General features: G+C 43.9%; 1 protein-coding gene across 5 annotated transcripts in view; it reads left to right on the forward strand.

The window, feature by feature from the left end:
• Positions 1–26,895, forward strand: part of LOC147747710 (coagulation factor XIII B chain-like) — a 706,417-nt gene that overhangs the window by 272,145 nt on the left and 407,377 nt on the right. For all 5 annotated transcript variants that reach the window (XM_086954968.1, XM_086954960.1, XM_086954975.1 and 2 more), the window contains exon 2: positions 11,016–11,198. In XM_086954968.1, the coding sequence (XP_086811094.1) occupies positions 11,016–11,198 (183 nt within the window). The remainder of the gene's footprint in view (positions 1–11,015; positions 11,199–26,895) is intronic.

Consider the following 26,895-nt stretch of genomic DNA (forward strand, 5'->3'; position numbering starts at 1 on the left):
TGGGAGTTTGAACATGAAACGCACCACTATCCCCATTCACTGCAGGAAAGGTAACCCATAAGTAGAAAAGATCAAATGGGTATGCTGCTTCAGCACTCACCACAATAGCACCACCATGCCTTCATTGGGCACCCCGAACGCCTGCAAATGATTGTGGACGGGCACCCAACTATGCAGGGCGATATCAACCTCACCCATGAGGACACAGAAGAGAAAATACAATCTATATAAGTTGTAGCACAAATAGGTAGTAATTCAAAGTACGAGCCTTTTTAAAATCTCAAGCTTGAATGAACCTATAAGTCATCTATATAGGTAGGTTAATCTATCGCAACTGTTATCCGGAAACAGCAGTGAGGGTGTTGTGGACTGATGTAAGCACTACACAAGAGTCTTGAATATAAGACCACTACGTTAGGTGCGCCATGTTGCAGGGATTCTGCTTATGCACAGAACTATGCACAGGAAACCAGGACCTCAGTGAATTGTGGTGGACCAGAAACTAACCTCAGAACCCAGATCCCCAATCCGACCAGCACCAGTGTCTCATTAGCTCTCCGTCCTGGAGCGAAGCTACCAATGATTTGATCACCCAGAACATACGACTTAGGGCACTCTCAGGAATGGTGGGAATCAAGAACACTCTTTCATTTTATCCTCATACCAGTCCACAATGTGAGTAATTAGAGACACAGTAAAGTTTAAAATGTTTATTTTGAAGTACATGCTCTAAGATGCAGTATTTTGGCTAACATAAGCAGGCATATGATTAGAAATAAAACAGTCAGCATTGTTACAATTCCATAAAACACAAAGAGAGAAATCATATTACAATGTTAGTGGAAACAGGTCCTATAGCACCTTGTGTACCACTCTCCCCTGCTAGTAACTAGGTTTTATAATAATAGAAGGTCTCTTAGGCTTGAATGGGGAACCCCATACCTCCAAGATCAGCAGAAGTGAATCACATCAGGATCAGCAAAGCTCTCTGTCTCTGGAACCGAAAAGTCTTCAGATATGTTCTCATCACCCCTTCATGTGATGCCCATAATAATCCATTCGCTCCTTTACCACTTCAACCAGCCTCAGCCGTATTACACCTGGTTGTTATGAGACTGCTCAGATCACACTGAAGGTCTCTTCGAGAACCTCTATCACTGACTTAAGACCCCTCCCAATCCCCTAATAGACTTTGCCCTCTGATTATGACCCACAGTGTTCAGAACACCGCTCTCTCTTCTAAAGCTCAGAGCCCCACTATCAGCACTTGGTGCTCCCACCATCTCTCTGACCACTTTCATTAACCCTCAGAGTCTGTCAGCTAGTGCCACTGGCTCTTACAATCTATTTACTCATCTATAGCCCAGAAGCTAGGTATACTTGCTCTCAGAATCTCCTTGTTAGACCATACTGTTACTTGGAATTCTGCAGCTTATCTAGCTATTCCGGCTCTCTACAGTCATCTGTTGGACCTGTAGTAAATACCAGCCTCTCCTTTAAGAACCCATATGCTACACTTTTCAAATGCTGATGACACTTCTGTTGATATAAGCATCGGTCCTGCTCTCTATCAGCATCACATCCCTTCGGCTGGCACTCAGACCTTACCATACCTTCTTTTTATCAGCACTAAGACCCTCTACTCCAGTGCTCAGACTACCTCCTCCATCAACATATTTCAACGCCACCTCTGCTGGTCCCCTGAGTTCCTCTTCTAAACCCAGTGGACCATACTTCACTGGATATCACAGTCACTTAGTTAACCCTTGATCCTTTATGATGAGATTGGCATTTAGAACACTCTACAGCACTGTTAGAAATTGGGTCTCTGGTTGGCAGAGGTATGAACCCTGTCCAAGGAGGAAGCACAATCCTAGTCAGAGTAATTGTAGTATACACTGTGGGGCATATTTAAAAGCCTCTATCGCCACAGGAAGGTGAACAGCCTTGACAACGTGGGGATTACCCCGCACTGTCATTACAACGCAGGAATTACAACGAAAGTTGATACAACGACTTTCGCTGGAGGGCGCTCTTGGATAGGGAATAGTTTAATTTTCTATCCAACTCCTTCCCCACTGTCAACGTGGGCTGGAGTTGGAATAGAAAATTAAACTATTCCACTATCCAGCGCCCTCCAGCGAAAGTCGTTGTAACGACTTTCGTTGTAATTCCTGCGTTGTAATGGCACGCGTGGTAATACCATGCGTTGTCATGTCATACAACCCACAGGAACATTGGGTGTTGAGGTGGGCGTTCTGCCACAACATCCATTGATTTTGAGTCTGCCCCCTATTTACGTATGGCGTAAATAGGAGGCAGCGCCAAAATAAAGACTGGGGAAAAGCTTGTCCTAAAATGGCGAAAAAGTGGAGAAATGCTTAATTGTGCCTTGATTTTGCTGTTTCTATATGTGCTGCATTGTGCAGCACACATAGAAAGAGCAAATTGTCATAAATTATTGTTCATGTGCAGGGAGGTGTCCCTTCCTGCACATGAACAATCATTTAAAAAATTACGATTTGCAACTCCTATGTGTACTGCACAATGCATCACACATAAAAGTTACAATTCGCCATTCTGGATTGTTTATGTGCAGGAAGGGGCACCTTCCTGCACATAAGCAATCATTCCCCCCAATGCAGACACCCTTGCAAGGGGCCTGGGTTGGCGCTAGGCAGCTAGATATAGTGCCAGTACTAGGAGAAATAAAGGGGTGTGCTGCATTCTTGTGAATATGGCACATCCCTTCATTTTTAGAATGGCGGAGCGTGGCATTAGCAACGTTTGCTTAATGCCACACTTCGCCATTCCCTTTTGAATATGCCCCTAAATATTTACCTGTGCTCACCCTCTGGTGGTTTGGCACAGAGCAGTGAGGGTAAACTAAAGAGGCAATGAGTAAATTATTGTGCACACACAAACAGTAACACACTGAAAACACCACAATAGTACGCCAATGATGCATTCAGCAAAGGAGGGGATGAATCGCTGTTCAAGGCAAATGGTTGTCTCCGAAGTCCGCCCGCCATCCCGTCGTGAAAATGGATCGCCGGCCATAAGGGCGGGGGTCCTATGGGTGCTATTAGGATGAGCCCACCACAGTGGCGGGCGCATCCTGCATCTCTAACATTGTGGCGGGCGGTGCACTCAGCACCGCCCGCCATAATGTTAGTGAGGCATGTTGTGCACTTCCATGCACAACATGGCAGGCACCATGCTGTGCCTGCCATGTTGTGCATGGAACTGCAGGGGGGTACCATAGGTACCCCCATGTGCACCCCCCACTCCCCCCGGAGTCCTTGGGGGCCCGTTGCGACTCCGCATGCTCATTGTAATTTGGCTGGTGGTGTCAAACAGACACCGCCACCATATTGCAGCCTTTTCAGCCCGGTCGCAAGTCGACCGTGGTGGAAATGCGGCGGATTGTCTTTCCATCCGCCGCGGACCCTCCAGCCATACTAATATGTCAGGGGGTCTTTTTTACAGGGATGGCAGGCAGATTGCCCCCGCCGGCCCGGCGGTGACCACTGCCGGCCCAGCGGGAGCAATCCGCCCACCATCCTAATGGGGCCCTATGCGTCTGGCTGATGCGTCGATGTCAAACCACTGGACTGAAGGTAACATGCTGGCGAAAAGCCACGCAGGACCAGGGAATGCATTGGAGATGGAGCGTTGCAGATGCCAGTGATCCAGTGGCTGAGACTCAGGCAGCAGTGGTGATGCAGCTACGCTGCATCTGCAGAGTTGGGGCTGCGCTGTAAGTCGAGGTTGTTGCATCGCTCAGTCAGCAAGCGGTGGCCACAGCTTTATTGCAGGTATCAGTAATATCACAGGAAAATGTGCCGGTTCAGATTGGCGTGTCGGTGTTGATGCATTGGCTTCTTAGGTTGCAGCACCAAACACTCACTTCCAAGGGCCCAGAGGTGGATTTGGCACCACTTGGCAGAACAAGACTCACGGCAAAGGAGCTCAGGCACTGGTAGCAAGATGTAGGTGAAGTTTTTGATATCCCTGAGACTTAAGAAACAGGAGGCGACCTCAACAAGCTCTTGGAGAACCTTTGGAGATACAGGCTGTAGAGTCAAAACCAGTCCTCTCACTCCCAGGCAAGAAGCAGCAGGCAGCAGGTCAACACAGCAAAGCAAGCAGTAATGTGGCACTCCGTCTTGGCACCACAACTGCTCTTCTTCCTACCAGAAGCATTCTGAGTATGTGGTTTCAGAGGTCCAGTATTTACACCCATTTTAGCCTTTTAATTAGGGAGATATCAAAGAAAGGTCTTTGTGGTGCACAAGACTGTGTCCTGCCCCAGACTCACTACAGGGTGGTATGCAACCCCATGTGTGGGGACAGGCACAGCCCTCCTCAGGTGCAAGTGTCAGCTCCTCCCTCTGACTCTAGCTCAGGAAGACCCATAGCCTGTTGATGGGCCATCAGGATGTGAGTGGCACATCTCATCTCCCTTTCTGTGTGACTGTTTAGAGGGAATGCACAAATTTCAGCTACCACCCAACCCAGACATGTATTTTAGAGACAGGGAGAAGGCAAGGATTGGTTAAAGTATGATTATGTCGACTTTAAATAGTGCACTTTTTGGACCTGCAATTTAAAAACCAAGGGGCATATTATCAAAACTCAGCGATAAAATTATTGCCGCTTTATCGACAGGAAACTGCCGCTAAAGTGGCGATAATGGGCTTGATAATATGCTCTATAGAATTCCAATAGAAACCAGGTTATGCATCTAACCTGGGCTTCTATGGGAATTCACAAGGGCATATTATCAAGCCCCTTACCGCCACTTTAGCAGCAGTTTCCTGCCAATAAAGTGGCGATAATTATATCGCCAAGTCTTGATAATATGCCCCCAACTTCCCTAAAAGATGTGTTTTTAAATTGTGGGTCCAGAGACACCAAATATACATTTCCTATTTTTTCCCAATTGGAAGTTGCACTTGTAAAATGTTACAAAGCAGCTCCAATGCTAATCCATCAGAGAGATAGGCTTTGCAGTAGTGAAAAACGAATTTAAAAGTTTCTCACTACCAGGACATGTCAAATTTAAAAGTGCATGTCCTCTTTTTTAAATACAATGCACCCTGACATTGGAGCTTTCTAGGGCTACCTTGGGGGTGATGGATATGTAAATAATAAGGAAGGTTTGGGCCTAAAACGTAGGTTATCTTGTCAAGTCTAAATGGCAATTTTAAACTGTACCACAGGTTCTGCAGTGGCAGGCATGTGACATGTTTGAAGGCTAGTCATGTGGGTTGCACAATCGGGGCTGCAGGCCCACTTGTAATATTTGATTTGTGCAAAAAAACAGCAAAAGTGAAGGAGGTCAGAAGGCAAAACATCTGGGGAAACCACCCCAAAAGTTGCCAGGTCAACGAGCACCCTGTCAGCCTTCACTTTGATGTGCTGGCCCTCGAGTTTTCACTTTTGAGAGCTTCCACTACTTAACTGTCTTTGATGACGACAGAGTCTGCTTATCCTTTTACCAGCCCTGACAGACTACTGAATGTGTGGGTTTGCCTATTAGAGAGGACCAAAATCCTATTATGGCTCTTAGAGCCTCACTGCACTACAATCTTTTGTTTTTTTCTATTGTCTTTAAGAGACTGTCAGTTCTTAGGGCACTTCTGCATGATCTCTGCTGGCTCCTCAGCTCTTCAGCCTTCCATTCAAATGTATCTGTCAACCAATAGTTTTGCTGGCTAGTGTACTTGTCATGTCACCCAGAGTGTCTTTGATGCCCTTCCAAAAAGGCCACAAACATATTGCCACAAACTTTCAGCTTACCCTCAGGGCTTTGCAGCCCACCCTTTTGGTTACCACTGCTGCCCTGGATCTCAATGCTTGCTTACACATCTGGCAATCAAAGCCCTTTGTTGTACAGAGTCCCGCTGTAGGTCATCTAAGCCCATCTATCTATAATTTCCCTGACTCCCTCTTCTGCTCATCAAAGCCTTATTCTGATCCTGTGCTTTTCTCTAATGACTGCTACAGATATTTGACAATCTTTGTTAGATATTGACCAATTTGGTGACTTTAGGTCTGAGCTTTTCAAACCCAATTATTCACAGGCCACAGACCTTTTCACTAATCCCCCTTTAGACCCATTTGCCAAGTTTCAGCCATCTGCCCTGGATCCACATGAAGACCACTGTGCCAGCATCTAAGAGCATCCTCTGTTGTTTAGAACGCTTTTGTCATTCTTCAAAACTCTCTCTAGTGTTGACCCTTGTATCTTTCCAGGTAGCACCTGCCATGTGTGACAGTGCTGGCTTTCTATCTGCATGCTTTCATTTTTTACCACATACTTTCCATTAGTGCTTTAAATGGGTGGAAACAGTGGGGATCTCTACGGGCTGACCGCATTAGAAATATGATTAAGAAGTGTTTAGAAAAGTAATTTCCTCATATATACTCATATATGTGCCCTAGAATCACAAAGGTTTACACCTTCTGTCAGTTTTCTTCTTTTTTCTCCTCATCCATTGGTCCTCCGCATGGTCCTGGTCCAAGTCCTCATTTTGTAAGTTGCTATGGTAAGTAGCTATGGTCTTCCTAGCTGTGGTTCTCCTAGTCCTGGTAACCTTGGTAGTGGTCTTCTCTGTCCTTACAGTCCCTGGTCCTACTTCCACCAATGACTTAGCTTGGCATTTCAACTGGACTGTGTCTACTGGAGCAGACTGATTTGCAAATTGTTGGTTACAATCTGTGATGGCATGGTGGGCTAAAGAACGATGGGTTGGAATGCTACCCTGAGCGATTGTCAGTAGTTAGACTCATTGCAAGCATCCTCTCATCACCATTTCTGTGTTTTGGTACCCAGTTCAGATCCTGCTATCCCCTTATTCTATCTGACTTCTCACATTCTAGTCCTCCTAAGACTGGCCCTCTTAGTCCTTGTCCTCCTGAATTGAGTTATCCTGATCCCCTTGATCCTTTTCATTTTCCCTCGGCCCTTCTGGTATTGCACCCACTGGACCTAGCTGTTCTCCTGGGCATGACAATTCAGTTCCCAGCTCTCGATCATGGTCCTTCTGGATATGGTCATCCTGGTCCAGACTTCTATCTATCTGAGATCTTAGTGACTCTTTGAATCTTGCTCAACTGACCCAATGGATTAGTTCCCCATTCCATAGGGGAGGCATATGCTAGATGCAGTCAGCTTCAACTTCCCCCTTGTTGTCTAGGAACCATTTTCTGTTTCCTGGTCCGACCATTTTTTAATCCAATTATCATTGACTACCAGATACCTTATCCGACCATGAGGTCACTTAAAGACAAACCTCCCCAACAAATTGAGTCCGCTGCCCTGTGCAGAGTCCTGTCAGGCACCCGCCCTCACGCTTCTAAGGACCTGACTGACGCTGGGGGGGGTTTCAATAACTGGATTTTACGGGCTGTGGAACACCTTTCCCTACCTCAGGTCAATAAGAGAGCAATAAACACTCCGTCCAAACCATGGTTCTCTGACGAGCTTAAAGAGCTAAAGCAATCATGTAAAAAGTTGGAGTGCAGCTGGAGACAGGCCTACTGCCCATTGGCAAAAATAGTACTAAGGAAATCCCAGAAAGATTACTATGCCGCTATTAAGAAGGCCAAAGGCAACTTTTACGTGGAGCGCATCGCTCAGTCAAAAAAGAACTCTAAAGAAATATTTTCCGTTGTCCCGAGCTTCCTGAAGCCTTGCGCAGAACGTATTGCTATTCCTGCCTCTAACTCTTGGTGTGAGAACCTGTCCGGGTTCTTTATAGACAAGATCCAAATGATGCAGGACAGCTTCGGGCCAAGCATCCAAGCGAAGGTGGAACGCCCTCCCAGACCGCCCCGGACCTAAACTCAGCCCGCATCTCCCTGACAGCTTTGTCACCCATTCCCCATTGGATACATTGGCCATTCTTAAATCCCTCAAATCAGGTTCCCCAGCGGACCCTTGCTTAGCTATGCAGTTAGCAGCTGTGTCGGAGGTAGTGAACCTTGAAGCAAACAATATCATTAATTTATTGATGCAAACCGCTACGAATCCACCGGAGTGGAAAGAGGCTAAACTACTCCCCCTGCTAAAAAAGCCTTTTTTAAACGCTGCTACTCTAGCCAGTTACCGACCTATCTCACATCTCCCAGGTGTGGCGAAGGTGTGCGAGAAGGCAGTCCACAAACAACTCTCCAAGTTTGTTGAGACTTCTGGTCCCCTCCAGCCAGCCCAGTTTGGATCAGGGCCACATACCTCACTGAGACTGCCCTGGTTGAGATGTTGGAGGCTATTAGAGAATGCCTAGATTCAGGCGTCAAAGCGGACCTGATTTTATGGGACCTCTCTGCCGCCTTCAATGCGGTTCCCCATCGTCAACTTTTAGCCCGTCTCTCTAATATCGGAATCTTAGGTTCAGAATGGGATTGGTTTGAATCCTTTCTAGAGAACAGAACATAGCAGGAATGGCTGCCTCCGTTTTCTTCAGCACCTAAAAAGGTGGCTACGGGAGTCACTCAAGGTTCAAATCTAAGCCCCCTTCTCTTCAACGTATACACCACGTCATTAATCTATCTGGCGGAGGAGGTGAGTGCAGAGATGATAGCATACCCTGATGATACCCAGCTCCTCTTTACGTGGAAGGAAAAGGATCTCTCCTCTGATTTAGCCAAAACATTTCTTGCAGCAGTCTTTAAATGGCTTGTGGGGGCTCAGCTTAAATGCAATGAGGACAAGTCTGAGGTCCTCCTCTATAGGTCCTTCCCTCTGCACTTCAGGGGTGATCTTTGTCAAGCGGGTTACCCCTTGCCTAACTCAATGGGGAGTCCAGTGAAGAATCTGGGGATCTGGTTCAGTGAGGATCTCCTATTCTCACCACAGATAAAAAACTGGCCAGTGTGTGCTTTGGCACACTGAAATTACTCAAGAAATTCTTGCCACTGCTGCCCAGATCAGGAAAGGAAATGGTGACTCGTGCCCTCATCCTATCGTGCAACAATTAGGCCAATGCTTTATATATTGGCCTTCCTGGTTATCAGCTGAAAAAGCTACAGACCATACAGAATGCGGCAGCAAGAGTGCTGTTGGGTAGTTCCGGTAGGTCTAGTACAAAGCAACATCTCCAGGATTTGCAATGGCTCCCGGTGGGGAAGCGCGATCTGTTTAAAACCCTCACCCTTGCCCATGGTGCTTTATACAAATCCGGACCCCGCTATCTCAGGAGATGTTTTAACTTCTGTGAGCCTCAGAGACATTTACGCTCTGCAGCGCAATGCCTAGCCATTATCTCACGCTACCACCTTGCTAGATAGGGGACAGCTCCCTTTCATTCAGGGCGGCCAAAGCCTGGAATGCCCTTCCATATGATCTGCGGAACACCCAAGACCTTAAGCTGTTTAAAAAGCAGTTAAAAACCTTGCTTTTCAATTAAAACATAATATACCATCTACTTTTTTGATCCCACTGGTCTCTTCTTATTCCCTGGTACCATTGTCCTCTTAGAGCTCATCCTTGCGGCTTTGTTTTTTGGTTTCCTGAGTCCCATGTCTGATCCTCATGGTCCTCTCTGACCTGGTCCTCCGGACTTTGGTCTTCCTATTCTTTGTTTCACAGTCCTTGTCCTTCTCGTGATTGTGTGCCCATTGTGTGCCCATTGAACCTGCTCCATTTGTCCTAGTGCTTATAGTTCAGATTCTCCTGGGCTGTCATGTGGTTCCAACGAATCAAGTAGGACTGTGTATCCAGACAATCTAATCGTCAGAATATGGGGACTGTCTCCACACATACAATCAGAATACATTGGCCTAATTCCTAGCTAGCTCGCAGTTCCCCATCTGTACCCCTAACCATGCCAGGGCACCAGATGGTATCTGCAATCTCAGGATATGACCAGTGTAATTCCCCAAGGAAATCATGGAGATAAATCTACCTTTTCATTGTTACTCTTGCATGCCCAAGGTAGTCATATGAAAGATATGAATTGGATTTTCAAACATTTATTGAAATGATTGCATTATTGTGTAAAGAGCATGAGCTGCAATTATTAGCAGGAGGAAATATAGCATTGTAACTGGCATTCCAAAAATGGTAACAATTCAACCGTTATAACATTGTTGTGTCATTATATGATTACATTTATATGGCTACTCCTACCGAGAGCATAGTCGGAGTACACTCCAGATCTGCCAGATCTCTTGGGACAACTCAACCCCCAATAGCTGTGTATGATGTATCTGGAAGCCGATCTGGTGTAGAGCAGGCTATAATCCTTTGCAAGAAGCTGAAAGTTAACTGTACCCAGTGTAACCATTTTGGTCGAAAGGACAAGGACCGTTTGTCATTCAGTCACTGAAGTAATACCAGTCATAAGTACTGTATCATGCGTTCATGACACAGCAGCACATGTAGTAGTTCCATCACCATTCGGCCTAAAGGTGAAACATCCATTGCGGAGCAACAAAAATAGGACAAAAATAGGACCAAAATCCCAACAATCAGGAATAATACAAGCAGTATGCCTCCAAATACGCTGGAAAACAAAGAGTGTATAAAGGACAGAATCACTCCAAATATAGTTCGGAACGTGCTGACAAAGCCAGACCAAATTGCTTTAAAAAAGTGTACCACTTCTGCGGTTTTTGAAGCATTAAATATGCAGTGCACAAGTTCACCAAAATATTGAGGCAGGTTTGTGTGCAACCGCAATTGCATTTTAGAAGACCTTTCAACTTGGAGATGCCATTGCGTAACTAAAACTGACGCAAGAGCAGTGCAAGCTTCTCATACACAAAACATGCACCTATGTGTGTGTTTGCTCTTTGATTGTTCAAATTCTGGTTAAGTGCATCGTTTTCGATGAACCAGCTAAAGCAAGGTACGCTTTGATGCTTCTAAATGTTCAGACATCCCTAAAATTAAGGAGATTTTATTGGACCACAAATACAAAAGTTTGTTTAATTTCTACTTTCAATGCTGATTTCATATTTAGAGTGACATTTTTATGATATGTAATTTATTTGTCTCATTTCAGAGGAAGGCAGCAAGTGTGGTCCGTCACCAATCCTTCTCAATGGAGATATTGTGGGAATCCCAAAGCCCTCCTATCCTTCAGGAACTACAGTGGAATATAAGTGTCAAAGTTACCATAAGATACTTGGAAACAGCAAAGTCACCTGCTTGAATGGAGCCTGGTCTGTGCTACCAGAATGTTTAGGTATTTAAAAGAATTATTTTTATACGCAAAATTATGGGAAACTATTGGGTCACATACATTTTGAAATGGTAATTTGAGTAAATGCAACAATGAGTGCAGTGCTTGAAATTCAGGGCCTCGTTGACAATATTTTACCATAGAGCACTGCTGCAAGCTTTTCTTCTGCGCTGCCCTATGCCCTACGCCAAAAGAAAAGGGCAGATACCGCACATTCATGTCCTCTTTCCCTGCACTGGCACTCAATTGGCTGCCATGCGCCAATGCAGACCCCTTGAATCATGATGTAAGCTTGTCAGCATTGTGAGACTGATTGTTTTTGTGCAAGAAAGGACATCTTCTGGCACAATAACAAAATAATTGGAGGCAATTTCCTCCTTCTTTGTGTGCTGCAAGAGGAAAAAACAAGGAGAAATAAAGTTCTTTCTCCAAGTTGCACCTCCTCTAAGCCTCCCTTGTGGAGGTGTTGGCTTTTGACACATTCCCAGGCTTACAGGACATTGTAAATCTCGGACTGTGTCAAATACCATAGGCGTCATGTGGGAACACCCACTGTAACACCCATGGCATGCCTCCCATTGCAGTGTGAGTCAACACAGCGAATTGTGCTGCATTACCTCACACCATATTTACAAGGCCATGAGAAGCCACGCAGTTTGGCTTTAGGTGGCCTTGTAGATATAGCATTGCAATGTGCGCTGCCGCAGCATCATTGAATGTGATGTTCCGGGGGGCATAGGGGCCTTGTAAATAAGTCCCTAAGTGCTTTAGCCTATTTTATGCCAAAATCCCCAAAATCTTTGGGCCCGATTCACAAAATTAACTTAAGTCTCAATCCTAAACTTACTACTATTTTGGTATTCACAGAATGTACTTACTACTTTCGGCATCCACAGAATTAACTTACTACTTTTGGTATTCACAGAAGTTAGGATTTTGTCTTAAGTTTGTCTTAAGACAAACTTAAGACTGTCTTAAGACCGACTTCTGTGAATACCAAAAGTAGTAAGTTCATTCTGTGAATGTCAAAAGCAGTAAGTGCATTCTGTGAATACCAAAATAGTAGTAAGTTTAGGACTGAGTCTTAAGTTCACTCTGTGAATCGGGCCCCTAGTTTAAAAAATGTATCTTGCAGAAAGTAAGTGATCGTGCATTCAGCCTTTGTATGGTTGGATGTAGATTTTTCAAAACAAGCAAAGCTTGTTCTTTATGAATATATTTGTGCAATGATAAGTCTCAAACGTTGTAAAGTGCATGTTGGTAAATAATGTGTATTCAACCTGGGTGGAGAATTACAGCTGTATGAATAGTTTAACCTATTTCACCACATGTTTTAACAAGCCACAACCCATCAGGATTAATTTAATTGGTATTTCTTAAGAAGCTAGTAGTAGAGATCCCATAGAAAGATTCCAAATGTGTGATCATATAAAACCTATAAAATACTCCTTAGTCTGTCATTGTCCTCCTTGACATCAAGCAACCCCATTGTAAATCCCTGGTCCACAAAGGTCCAACAATGGGTCCAATCCATTTCCAAACTTCGCATTGAATTCCCCCATACTGACTAGGGAAAATGATTCTTTCATGCTGAGCTAATTCAAGTCAGATAACACTTTCAAATACAAGTCAAGTTAAGTCAAAGCGCTTTATTTGATATGTATAAAACAACCATAAACGTGTACATAAGTAAGAACTGATTGCATTACAAATGAATAATATCAGATAGTAAAAGACAAAACAGATAGCGCTAGATATACAGCTGGGGGCCAAATTTAATCTAAAAACACATAAAGAATTATTGTATTTTTAAAACAGTACAGTTTCTTAAAATCAAGGGGTCGACACTAAGGGGTAGATTCCGATTTTGGTCGGAAGGGCTCCGAATCGGGTTTGGGATTACCGGGTCGGATTCGGAGGTTGAATTTCCGTCCAGTTCGTACACGGTACGGACGGCGAAGTACGATGCGAACATGCGCGAAATGTCCGTCCGAATCGTTTCCCGGTCCAAACCGCTCCGTACGTCCCGGTCGTAAGCTAACCGTGGCACGCAATGGAGGCGAATCCCGACCGAGCCAGTACGATGCTCGATTCGGACGGCCGGATCGAGTCGGAGCTTCCGGCTCACAATAGCTCCTGGAGCTGTTACCCGCATCTCCCGGAGCTGTTACCCGCAGACTTACGGCTCCGGCACAGGGGGAGACCCATGGGTCTCCCCAACACAGGCATGTACGGTGCGGATGGCACTGACGCGTACCCACTGGAGGGGGCGCACTTGTCCAGAACCTACCCATTCAGTTAATGGGAGTCCATGTACGCGTTGTACGACCGGCTCCCATTGATTTCAATGGGAGTCCGACCAAAACGAGTCTGACAGCATGCGGCCACATCGTACTGGCTCGGTTGGACTGCAGGAGTCCGGATCGGTCAGAAAACCCCCCGGATCCAGCTCGGTCGGAGGGATTTCCGACCCAGATCGGAATCGGCCCCTAAGTCGGTACAACAATACTTTTGCTTGTATTAAATGCGTTTATAATAACAAGTGCCACATTAAGACAAACCCTGGCATTGCTTAGCTCAGATTAGTATTTTACTGCAGCAAGATACGATCCATTGCCATACGCAAGCAAAAGTGGTTTTAAATAATAACTTCTAAAACCAGAATAAAAGCCACAGAACAACATAGATTGCACAGTGCTCTGCTTACTCTGCCCGTCACATGGGCAAGGAATTGTGTACGAAGGACAGTTTTCCATGTTAGGAAAGGCAACTAAATGGTGGACAATTCTTAATCTAAATCTAGCCAGAACAAAACTGTGCATGAGATTGGGAATTTAAGTTAAATAATCTTAGCAGCCCGCTGTTGTAGTAAGTGTTAGGTAAAACTTTGCAGTCGGTTTCCTGCTCTCGCAGTCAAGCCGAACTTCCCTCCTATGTTTCATAAAAGTGTCTTTGATAGACAGCTTACTGAGTGATATTACTTGTAGAGGGTTAGTCCGGACTGACATCTTAAACAATTTACTGTACAAAGAATTAATAAACTCAACTAAGGGAGCATCATGATATTATCCAAAGTAAAGCAGTCTAAAGTTATTGATTTTGGGAAACTTGTTTTTTCTTTGGGCCATATGGAGTGCCTTAGCAATAAGGGGCAAGATACAACGATATCTGTGAGGTACTGAAGCCCTACTAAACTGTGAGTGGTCTAAAGCCGAAGTGGGCAGACTGAGAAGGCGTTTGAGGAAACCATTTTCCTCCGTCTGCAACACTTTTCTATTATGGTAACCCCACACACCAGCCCCATATGATGCAATGGATAAAACCCTTGCCCTATAGATTGCTGTCATCTCCTTGACCGGCCTAGAGCCCAGCTTGTCTGAAAATCTAAAACAAACATGGGTGCTGCTGTCCATTTTGCCCCTGACATTCATAATTTCATGTGTCCATGAACCGTTACCTGAAAAAGTAATTCCCAGGTAGCAAAAGGTATCAACAGAAGTTACTTGCAAAAATAAAGTTCTACGTCGTTTAGCACTTGGCCCACAGACCATTGTATAGGTTTTGCTTTTGTGAATAATCAATTTCCTAGCAGCAATAAAATCCCCTAAGGTATCCATTAAAGATTGCAGCCCCACTGGAGTCCTGGCCAACAGGACAGCATCATCTGCGTACAAAAGTACCGGTGTGGGGCGTCCAGGCACTTGGGGGGCTTCGACATGCACTGTTTGTAAGGTCTGGTCCACTCCATTAATAAACAAAGAAAATTACAGACAGGCTAGTACACATCCTTGCCAAATCTCACATTTGACTGCACTTTCAAATACAAAGAAGATTCCCTACTGAAACTATGACTATTCTATTTAATTAGAAGAATCTGAGATCCATTAAAAAAACAAGCTAAAACAGCAGAGCCAAAACAATTGAGGAATCTTCAGAACGGCATGTTATCATAGAAGAGAAAACTACAGAAATCTATATACCAAACCACCAGATGACATAAGACTCATATGGCTGTAGTAGTACATAAGTCATGGTTGGTTTCTTTGAGGTGCAATGATGTTAAAAATTGCTATAAAAAATATCCCACCCTGAATCCTGAAACCGACTACATACACAAGTAAAAAAAAAATCAAGCCCTATTTTTTCCTGCACTAAATATCGTGCCCCCTAAATCGCAATAACCACTCCGATGAGGTATGTTTCCGAAATTGCCCTGCATCACACAGTCACATCCATCAGTGACAGAGGCTCAAACCTGTTCTATAATGAAATAACTTCCTTATTTCAGGCATATTGGATCTTATTGAGAACTGTGGGGGAGGGTGGGGCAAGAGTCTGGGGCATGGTATATTCTGAAAGAACAGGTAATTTGTTAATAGCTTGCTCATTAAGAGCTCCCTCTGACCCAAACACCACTTCACAGGTAGAGATACATTTTCATTTCCCCTTGAACACCATCTGGCAAACCACATGCAGCATTAGACTGTAAAAAAACAAAATTATAGTGATTCATAACTATGCTATTTGAGAAATGTAGCGGATAAGTGCCCAGTGAATGCAGCTCTGCATCAAGTAGGAATTAAGCTTAATGACAATGCAATTTCCTGCTAGACATTCCTTGCGGTTGCTTACCCTGAGGGCCATCAGTACATTAGCATAAGTGACATCATCTCATGTATTCTTTTTGACCCAATGCACTAACTTAGCTATGATATTATTCATGTTTTCAGAGGAGAGGGATATTGAGGAGAGAGATCAGAAGGATATCAGGAGCTAGAAAAGGGGGGTTGGGAGTCAAGGCCTTCAAGGAGGTCCAATATTTACTCTTTGAAGAAGAAAGAGATTTATTTTCAGCACAACTTGCATATAATTGAGGTTGTTTCAGGGAGAGTACGTCAGATGCCATTAAAATGAATAATGGTGTTATAGTCCGAGAGTAAAAAACTTGCTCCATCATGAGGCCTGATTTTCAAGTAGTCTTTGGTGCACCAAGCGGTAAGGAGGCGTGGAGCGAAGCGGAGCAGCAGGAGGGGCCTCGGGCTTCGTACCATCAAATCCAGCAATATCTGCAACTTGAAAAGGCTCTCGAGAACCCCCCAGGGCTGCCCAGGTCGGAAAAGTGAATGGACCGCTCTGGGAACCGCCCTGGAAGACACCCTGCTCCTGAGATCCTGGTTCCCTGCCGGTGAGTGCGGTGCACAGCTGCAACCATTGACAGAAGGCGACCGCTGGGTGTGGTACGAGGGTATCTCACAGGTAGTCTTTGACCCTCAATTCCCTCAGGTCCTCACTCTCCTAAGCATTGGAAGCTGCCTCTCATGTCATTGTTTTGCAGCGTATAGTGGCACACTGCAGCTGCTTTAATTATATGCCGCTCCTGGCTGCAACAAACTCCAAATAAGCCAAAAAAAGATATAAGCCCCCCAAAAAACGCTAACTAAGAGCTGGTGAGGGAACCCTAAAGAATCCAAGCAAGGCAAGTTTTGGAGAGGAGAAATCATCAGGCACAGTTCCAGGAATAGCTCCAGTCCTTCGCTGCGGATCCCAGGAACCACCGCCGGCTGCAGTGATACACCAAATCAACAAGGCATACTAATCAGCCAGCCGATAAATGAGGGCACCCGTACCGCAGAGAGTGAGCCCAGGTCCCCCGCAGAAGCATTCCACCTAGGTCTGGGTGCGGCTTGCGGGCTGGTAAGGTGAGTTTCCCACTCGGGGGCCCCCCACTGCCCTGCCACAGCCCTGTCTGCTCACCCCTTGCACAACCAACTACGCTGTGAGTAAAAAACAAGTTGAAATAGTCGAAATGGGTGACCGAATGCTCAGCCAATCGCACAAGACCCCACAGCTTACAGGTGCAACATGAGGTCGGGGAGAGAAAGGCAACTAACCACTACAGCGCCAGCCAGAAGGAAAGGAAATAGAAATTATAACGAGCCAAATGACCCAAACAAAGAACACGAAAAAGAGCAGGGAGGAGCCCGTGACACATTGGACCACCAAGCGTTGGTCGAGATAGACTCTGCCACCTCAAGCTGAGTGGTAACTAAGGGCTATCAACCAAAGATCTACACAAAATTCTCATTTATGAAGGATGCAGGGTCAGTTTTGAGCTCTTCCATCAGAGAACTTAGGGGTCTTCTCCCTCCCATGGATCCCAAGGAGATAGATAATACACACAGAAGCAACATCTGTGATCGCACCTTCAGTAAGCAAAGGAAGCTCGGCCAGTGAAACAAAAGGTAAAGAGGAGGGAGCCGCTAGGAGCAGCAGTGTAGGGGCAGGACAAGGGTGCAGTGCAGGAGGCGGCAATCTGGCAGAGGACATCATAAACATACTTACACAAGCTGGAAATGAACCCACCAGTCTGCCTTTAGACAATCCTGATTCCAAAGGAGTAACCCCTTGAATCAAGTGGGATCTTTCTCTTGAACCAAAGATCAAAATCCTGCCCAGCCTGATTCCAATACTAGACCCGCCTCCGGTAACTACGCCACCTATATTCCAAACAGGGGGCAATTCACCCAGCTCGCAGAACATCTCTGACCCGCAAACCCAAATACCGTCACACATTCTGGAAAAACACAACCCAGACGGGAAGGGAGAAGGATCTATAACCATTAATAGCGGCCTGGTCACAAGTACAATAGAACCCCAGGCAGCAAATCAGCATGAGCAAACTGACTATGGTAGAGGGGACAGAGAAAGCACTGGTGGAATTTGCAAAAATAGAGGGGGCAGAGAGCGAATTAACGGAAACTATTAAGTTGAAAAATACATCATACCTCACTACAGAAGAGTGGGAAAGGATGGTAGAATCATACTCCCTGGTCATATCCCAGGAGGACAGCAGCAAGCCTGAGCAAAATAGGGTGGCAGAGGTGACACTAACGGAAGATTCAAATCTCTGGTCCTCCTTACTAAATACTTTACAACTCTCAAAAAAAGCCCTGCAGTATCATTCAGATAAAATGGATGTCCAACAATCTGTCCTAAACTTTCTGGCAATACATGTGTCGAACATTGACAACAAGCTATCGGACATGAGCAGCATGATCAAGAGGGTCCAAGCGGAAACAAAAATAATTCAGCCGAGCTGTACTTGCCATAGAATTGTGGACAAACTCACAACTATTCCATCATTACTGTGAGACCTTTTGATCAACCTGAACAAGGTAACTAGTAATGCAAGCAATGGACACCATCTTGGCCAAGGTGAAGACTTGATAGTCTTAAATCCCAGCACCACAGGGGGGAAACAAGCAGGAGAGAACAAGAAACCCCCAATATACCTGGCATTGGCAAATGGATAACAGACAAAACAAGCATTGGAAATGCAATAGGTCTCGCATTAGAAAAGTTGGAGCTATTGGTTTTGTAAATGACAATTTTTTTTATGTGTTGGTCTTGAAAATATCAAAATTAATAGCTTTGTCATTGACAATGCTAATAGTTTTAACTTTTTGCAAACGTGACACCTATAGCATTTGTAATGTAATATGTGTTGTATTTACATGACTATAAAAAGAAACAGGCTTGTAAATACAAACGTTTAGTTTTGTGAAAATGCACTGCCATGCAACATGTGAACACATTTCATGCTGGCTAATTATTCTAATTTGTTTAAATATTTACAACACTTAATTCACCCTAGTAGCCTAACAAAGTCAGTATATGACGTGCCATTTTAGATGATTTCATAGGAGGACAGTGAAGAACTGTAAGACTGCATAATGCGATGCGCTGCACTGATGTACACCATAACATAAGTGTTTTTTTGACCGGGTGCATACAACTCGCACGCAGACACGTTGCATTACGCTTCAATTGGGCATAGGATGCTAAAAGGAATGAAGAAGAAAACAAGTCCATACTCGAATACAGCATGCCTCGCAGAGCAGCGCATGCGCTACCCAGGTTCAACCTAAACAACTATCAGATACAGTGGGATAGGAATAGTAAAGGAAGAAGAAATATACGGGGTTGTCTAGTAAGAGTGAAGAAATAAAGAGTAAAGGATGGCAAAGAGAAGAGACAGCAAGACTGAAAAAATGAAAGGAGCCAAACTGAAGGGACATGAGGAGACAGCCGACAAGAGAGAAGCAGAGTCAAACAGAAAGAAATCCAAGCGGAATAAGCACAATAGGCGCAAGAAGAGTGGGGGGGAGTCAGAAGTATAAGAGAAGAGGAAATGAGACAGGAGTTTTGAGGCGACTCAAGATTAAACCCTTGACTGAACTTTATTTTTATTTTTTTTATGTTTGAAAGCTTTATTAAGGTAAAAATAGATATTACAATAAGGTGACATCAGCAAATAACAAGAAAAAAGTTAAATGTCGGGAAAAACCAGACAGAAGTAGCCGGTGGCACTATGAAGAAGCAAAGCATTTTGAAGTTTTTTAGGGGGGGTGGGGGGGAGGGGAAGGGAGGGAAATAAAAACCATGCTAATATCATATAATAATGAATAAAAATAAACACAATGAATATTGACAATGAAGTATAGTAAATAGACAATGTTCAGCAAATACCTAAAAAAGAACCTTAGAAAAAACATGAAGAAAGATTAAAAACTGCATTAGTGAAATTGAAAACACCATAAACTGCAAGCAGGAGTACAGATGCTCAAGGGGGTTTGAAATTGTCAGAGGAAAGTGGAGAGTATGTATTTTTGGCGGATTGATCCAAATATAGGGTGAGAGGCAACCAATAGAGTTCAACATTCCGAGAAGGTTTGCAGGAGGACGCAAAAGCAACATCAAGTCTATGTGAATGGCATACTAGATTCCACCAGCAAATTAGGAACAGTTTGTTCAGGGATTTCCAGTTAGAAACAATATGTTGTAGTGCAAGGGCCAGCATAAGGTCAAAGAGACCATGTGAATGTGGAGGGAGTTCCAAAGCCTCTGAAAGGCTACCCAGAAAAACGAAAGAGGTGGAAAAAGGAATAGAGAGGCTGAAGATACGGGAGATACGAGACCAAATCTGAGTCCAAAAAAGTCGAACTGAGGGACAGAGGAAGAAGAGATGAAAAAGATCAGCATTAGGAGCATTACAGGTCCAACAATTAGCCACAGAAGAAGATAGAAAGCGAGAGACAGAAAGAGGAGAAAGATAAAGTCTGTGATAGAAGAAAAATAGGGACTGAGTAAGAGAGGCAGTACGGGAAATCTTCAAGGACCTGGCCCAGAGCTTGTCCCAAAGAGAAGTCGGCCAGGAGTAACCTAAATCCTTCTCCCAAGAAAGTTCCAAATTTGATTTGGGACGATCCGTATCAGGAGCTGAGAAATATCGATAAATAAGGGAAGCTTTAGGAATAGTAGAAAGAATGGTAAGTAGAGAGGGAGACGAGGCAGGTAAAACTTCAGAAGTAAGAGAATAGTAACGATCAAGAATGGTTTCCATAAGAATGAAGTATTTCTTTGCAAAAGAAGAAGGGCAGTGAAATTGAGATTGAAATTGAGGAAATGAGCAGGGAGATGATCCATCAAAAAGATGACGCACCCAGATGATACCTTTCGATCTCCACGAGGGCCAGGCGATAGGTCTATTATGTATTAAAATGAGTGAATTGTACCAGATAGGTAATAATAAGAAGGATTCCCGAGAGACAGAGACAGAGGAAACCAAAGGCCGCAAAAGAGAAGAAGTGTGTTTAAATAGGAGGGGGTTAAGGCATGGAGCTTTAGCAGTGAAGCGAATTGCCTCCTGGAGAGAATAAGGGAGTAATAATTCATGTTCAACAGAGAGCCAAAGGGGAGAAAAAGGGGAGATATCCTTTGATAACCAGCGAGAAGCTTGGCGAAGAGAGAAGGACTTATGGTAGAGACGGAAGTCTGGAAAATTGGTCCCACCATTAGATTTAGACTTACGAAGGGTTGAGAGAGATATACGAGCCTTTTTCTGCTTCCAGAGAAATTTGGACAATACAGAGTCAATGCGACGGAAGTAGAGCGCTGGGATACGGATTGGGAGCATGGACAATAAGTAGATTAAAATCGGGGCAATCATCATCTTGATGGAGTCAAGACGACCCCACCAGGAAAGAAATAAAGGATTCCAAGAGGAGAGTAAAGAATCTATTCTAGAGATGACCGCATTCATGTTAAGTTGAATAGAGGAGGAGATAGAGTTAGAAAAAAGAACACCAAGATATTTTATTTTCTTAGAATTCCAAGCAAAGCCGGTAGAAGTGAAAAAGTGAGAAAGGCCAAATTTAGTAAGAGGAAGAATTTCTGTTTTATCAGAATTTATTTTATAGCCTGAGACCAAGGAAAATTTTTCAAATTCAGTTAATAAAGAAGGAACGGAGGTAGCAGGGTCTGAAATGAATAAAAGAATATCATCAGCATAGGCAGATAATTTAAGATGATGATCACCATACGGGAATCCAGAAATGGAGGGATTGTTACGTATAGAAGATAGGAAGGGTTCAAGAGCCAAAATGAACAAAAGGGGTGACAGAGGACAGCCCTGACGAACTCCACGTTGAAGTGTGAATGGGGAAGTGAGGTGACCATTGACGAGAACAGAAGCTTTGGGCATAGAATAAATTAAGGAAATATAGGAGATAAATTTAGGACTGAAGCCATGCCATTTCAGTGAAGCCATTAGAAAAGACCAGTCAACCCGATCAAAGGCTTTCTCAGCATCGACTGAGATGGCTGCAAGGGGGATCGACAGCGAGGGGGCCTTACTTAAAACATTAAGGAAGAGTCTGGAATTGTCTGAGGTAAGGCGGCCCTTAACAAAACCACATTGCTCTTTTCCGATGAGATGTGGCATGAGCGGGTCAAGGCGAAGAGCTAATAATTTTACAAAAATCTTATAGTCCACATTAACTAGAGATATAGGACGATAATTCTTACAAAATGTAGGATCTCTACCTTCTTTAGGGATAAGGCATATGGTAGCATCTTGAAATGAGCCTTGGGCCAGACCAGCAGAACAAAAAGACTGAAAAAGAGAGAGAAGTTTGGGTAAGAGAAGATCGGAGAAATGTAAGTAAAATTCAACTGGAAAGCCATCAGGTCCAGGAGTTTTGCCTTTAGTGAGAGAGGACAAAGCAGTGGATAATTCAGAAATAGTGAGATCAGTATCAATGTCCGAAAAATTAAGTTGGGAGGTATCTGGCTTAGGCAGGTTCTCAAAATAAGATTAAAGAAGTTCTGGGGTAGGGGGATTTTCAGGAGAGTATAAAGATTCATAAAAAGAGTGAAATTGCTCCAAAATTTCTGCATCTGTATGTACAAGGACATTAGAAGGGAAATAGATAGAATCTATGTTAGTTCGTTCTTTACGCGATTTTAGATAGTTAGCTAGTAATTTACCCGATTTATTGCGACCTCCATAGTATCGTGCACTGCTCCGGAGAAGAAAAGAGGAAGCTGAATCCGTAGTAAGTTTGTTAAAAGCAATTTTAGCCTTAAGAAGTTCAGGAGACATATGATTTGGAGAAGAAGTGTAGAATTGATGCTCTAACGACTTAATGTGCGCAAGGGTAACTTTACGTTTTTGAAGGAACTTTTTCTTCTTTTTAGAGACAAAGTCAATAATAAATCCGCGGGCTGTGGCCTTGAAGAAATCCCAAAGAACATGAGGAGGGGTGTCAGGTTTAGAATTAAGTTGGAAAAATTCAGAAGTAAAAGAGCGAAAAGAGGAGGAAAAAAAGAGGATCAGCAAGAAGAGAAGAATTAAAGCGCCAGCGAGAAGATTTAGTAGTAGGGGGAAGAAGATCAAATACAGTGATAAAAGGAGCATGATCAGAGATAACAATAGGTTCAATAGAAGAGGATAGAAGGTGTTGAGATAAAGATGAGGATAGAAAAATATAGTCCAGACGAGAGAAAGAAGCATGAGGAGGAGAGAAAAAAGAAAAATCCATAACATCTGGGTGAGTGAGTCTCCATGAGTCCACAAGATGCACCTGAGTGATAGTGTCAAGAAACTGTTTATGGGGCTTGTGAGGGGTGAAACGAACAGAGGATTTACGATCTAAAAAGGGATCGATAATCTGATTACAGTCTCCGCCTAATAGGAAAGATTCATCTTTGTATTGAATACATTTTGCTGTAATGGAGGGCCAAAAAGAGGAGTCAAAGCATGTAGGGCCATAAACGTTGAACAAAGTAATTGGGATAGCATTAATGAGCAATTTAGCTAAAATCCAACGACCCTCATCATCCTTTTCTTCAAGAAGTACTTTACAATTAAGACGTTTGTGAATCAAAATAGCAACACCGTTCTTTTTATGAGAAGCAGGCGAGAACAAAACAGTACCAACCCACAATCTCTTTAGCTTTAAAGATTCAACTTCTGAAAGATGGGTTTCTTGAATAAGAACAATATCAGGATTGTAAGAGGAGAGGTGTGAAAGTACTCTCTGCCGCTTAATAGGATGGTTAAATCCTTTCACATTCCATGAAACAACTTTGAAGGTGAAAGAATAATAAACTGTTCAAAATTGAAAAATGCAAAAACATACTGTACAAGCAGTAATTCAAACTTTAAGGGGGTAAAAAATATGCAAACCGTTAAAAGGGTAGAAGGAAGAATAGGAGGAGGAGGAAGAAGAGAAGGCGAAAGGGAAAAAATTAGGGGAAAGGAAAGAGGGTCAGCAAAGGAAGGAGAAGAAAGAAAAGAGAGAAAGCATAGAAGACAGTACAAATCCAAAAGGATGACTGTAATGAACATACCTGAAAGGGGAGATACACAAAGGGGAAGTGGGGAGGTGGTGATGGTTACAAGACGGGTAGACCAGGAACAGGAGCAGAACCACACCGAGACCTCACAAAAAAGGAACAAAGGATGGAACAAGATGGTGAAGGGAGCATCCGAGACATATCTGCATGGGGAAAAAGGAGATAATTATTAACATACGGAACATGTGACACAAGGTATATAGCCAGAAATCAGAAATAAGATTTATGTAGACCATACGCAAGGAGACACAAGAAAAAGAAGATAACCAAGATGAGAAGATTGAGAAGACTAAGAGAAGGAGTAGAAAAGAGTACATGAACCAGAGAAAAACAACTAGAGAGCAATACATGGATACAACAGAAACATTTCAGCCACTGTTCGAAGGAGATGAAGATGCTTCCATTCCCTCCTCACTCTGCAAAAAGATGAAGTTGCGTAGTTCACCAGGGTCTTGAAATGACCAAGTCTTATTCCGATAAGTGACTCTGAAGGTACAAGGGTGAAATAAGCCATAGCTTGCTCCAAGGGATCGCAAAGAAGGACGCATTGCTAGAAATTCCTTACGTCTGGAGGCAGTAGCATTAGAGACATCTTGAGATAAGTAAACTCGCTGACCTTGCCAAGTCAATTGTTTTTTGCTCCTCGCTGCTGAAAGGATCGAGAGAAGATATGTGAACTTCAAAAATAGGATAATAACCCCACGAGGATTAGTCGATGAAGATGTTCTTGCGCCTAGTCTATGAGCTCTTTGAATACTGATGGACGTAGATGGCGGCATGTCCAAACGTTTCGGTAGGAAGGAGGTAAAGAAAGTCACCGGATTGTCACCCTCAAGATTTTCTGGTAAATTGTAAATACGAAGGTTGTTTCTTCTATTGCGATTTTCCAAATCCTCCGTATGTTTCTGTAGATAGAGGACAGTCTTTTCTAATGCTACAATGCGTTGCGTGTTGGATTGAACCTCAGGAATCTGTAGTTCAACAGAAGAAAGGCGAGCATCCATGGACTCCCATTTGTCCTTCAAAAGCTGCATATCCTTGCTTGTCTCTTCGACAAAAGGACGCATTGCACGAAGTTCTTACAAAATTTCATGAATAGGAGATGAGGAAGAGGGGTCCTACGGTGTAGGAGAATTTTGTTTAAGACGCTTGCCGGATGGAGCAGGTGGAGAGGTTCTACTGGAAGATGAGTGACCCGAAGGGGTTCGCTGAGAGGAAGAAGTCGACATTTTTGCAGAGTGAGTCGATGTAGACGCAACAGTTGAGGAACTCACCGGAGTACTCTCAGAGGAAGCAAAGACAAATTTAGGTTTGCGTAATGTCACCATAAGAAGTTCCTACTTCAGTCAACAACTAATCTCAATGCACTGAGAAGTAGAGAAAAGTGTGTTGGCAGTGCCTCAGAAGGTCATCTTAGCATAAGGTAAGCCAGGCGCTTTTATAATACAAGATGCTCCAAATAGATATCACTGTGAAAAATGCCAATAAGAAAGAAGTAGTAGCATTGAAGGCTTTAGTTGAACATGACAGAGTGCACCAAAACACCTTTATCGGTCCAAAATATATACTTGGCATGAAAAAAAATAGTATATAGATAATAACCGAAAGGTGGCATATCATGAGGTGGATAAAATGAATTATCTCCCTGAGGAAGCGCTTGTAAGTTGCGCTAGAAAGCACCAGTGGATTGAATGGTGCATACGCTGGCAATGTTGAAGAGAGAGGGCGCTGAATATGGCAGTTAGGGAAAGCGTATCATGAGGCACCTGAGGCGTAATGAAATGAACAGAAAGTCAGAAAGTCAGTAAAAAACTATGAAGAACAGCAGGGGTGCACTGTCAGTGAGTAGCGCTGAGGCGGCAAAGCGTCTGAAGAAAGCGGGTCTCACAGGGGAAGCGCCATGACGTAGAGCCTGAGCAAACACTCCTCAGAACAGAGAGAGCAGTAAAAAACGTAGGGAAAAATCACCGAACAATTGAATTGCTCACCCCCAGGGCCGTTGCTGCCGAATTACACATGGCAGTAGAGGTCGTCCTGGCGTGTTGTGGAATCAGAGGTCCGGCAGCTCGAGGAGCATCTAAGATGGCGGCTCCGTGAGGAGCGACAGGAACATCGCGGAAACAGATGAAGAGCGGCACTCCGAAAGCCGCGAAGCCACTCCGCTTGTTCCCCTGAAGCTCCGATGTAAGAAGTCGGCAAAGAGGTGCCGAGACAGTCCCGTTCACATTGGGAAAATAGCTGTGAGGCGAAACGGTGCGGCGGAGCTCAGCACCTAGCCGGCCATCTTGCGCGGCACCCAAGCCACGCCCCCCTTGACTGAACTTTAGATTTAGACTATCACTCTTTTACTGTATACATTTACAATTATGCTACTGTATGATCTCAAGTAGTGTAGTGCATCTGTAATCTATCCGTATAAATTCAAACTTATTAATAATATATATAAAAAAGTATAAGAGGAGAGAATACAAGAGGGGCGTGAAGTCCAAAAAGTAAAGGAGATGAAAGGAGAAAGGCTGTAAGGGAAACAGAAGAATGGTAGAGGGGAGAAAAGTACAGAAGGAAAGAAGTACAGAAGTAGAGAGGGGTGGAAGGAACAGTTGTAGAAATAGGGGGAAGAGAAAGGAGACGTGCAGAGAAATGGGAAACAGTAATTCAGGGCATACAGGTGTGCAGAGAAGGACAAGAAGGAAGGCAAAAAGGTAGAGAAGAAAAGAGGAACATGTAGAGGGACAAAAAGGGAGGTCAAAGGTGCAGAAAGAGGAATACAAGGGGGAAAGGAGTGCACGGAGAGGGGGCTGGAAGAATATGGGGAACATAAAAAAACAAATGAAAGAGTACGTGGGGAGAGACCAGGGGGGAGGAAAAGGGTACAGTAAGGAGTAGCAGGCATACATGCAACAGTCAAGATTTACGTGGGAGATTCACGAATTTTAAAGCCAAAAGGTGCTTTATTTTAGCTTTCTCCCTCCTAAAATTGCTTCTGTTTAAAACCTAGTCA

This window comes from Lissotriton vulgaris, chromosome 1_1, assembly GCF_964263255.1.
Source record: "Lissotriton vulgaris chromosome 1_1, aLisVul1.2, whole genome shotgun sequence".
NCBI lineage: Eukaryota > Metazoa > Chordata > Amphibia > Caudata > Salamandridae > Lissotriton > Lissotriton vulgaris.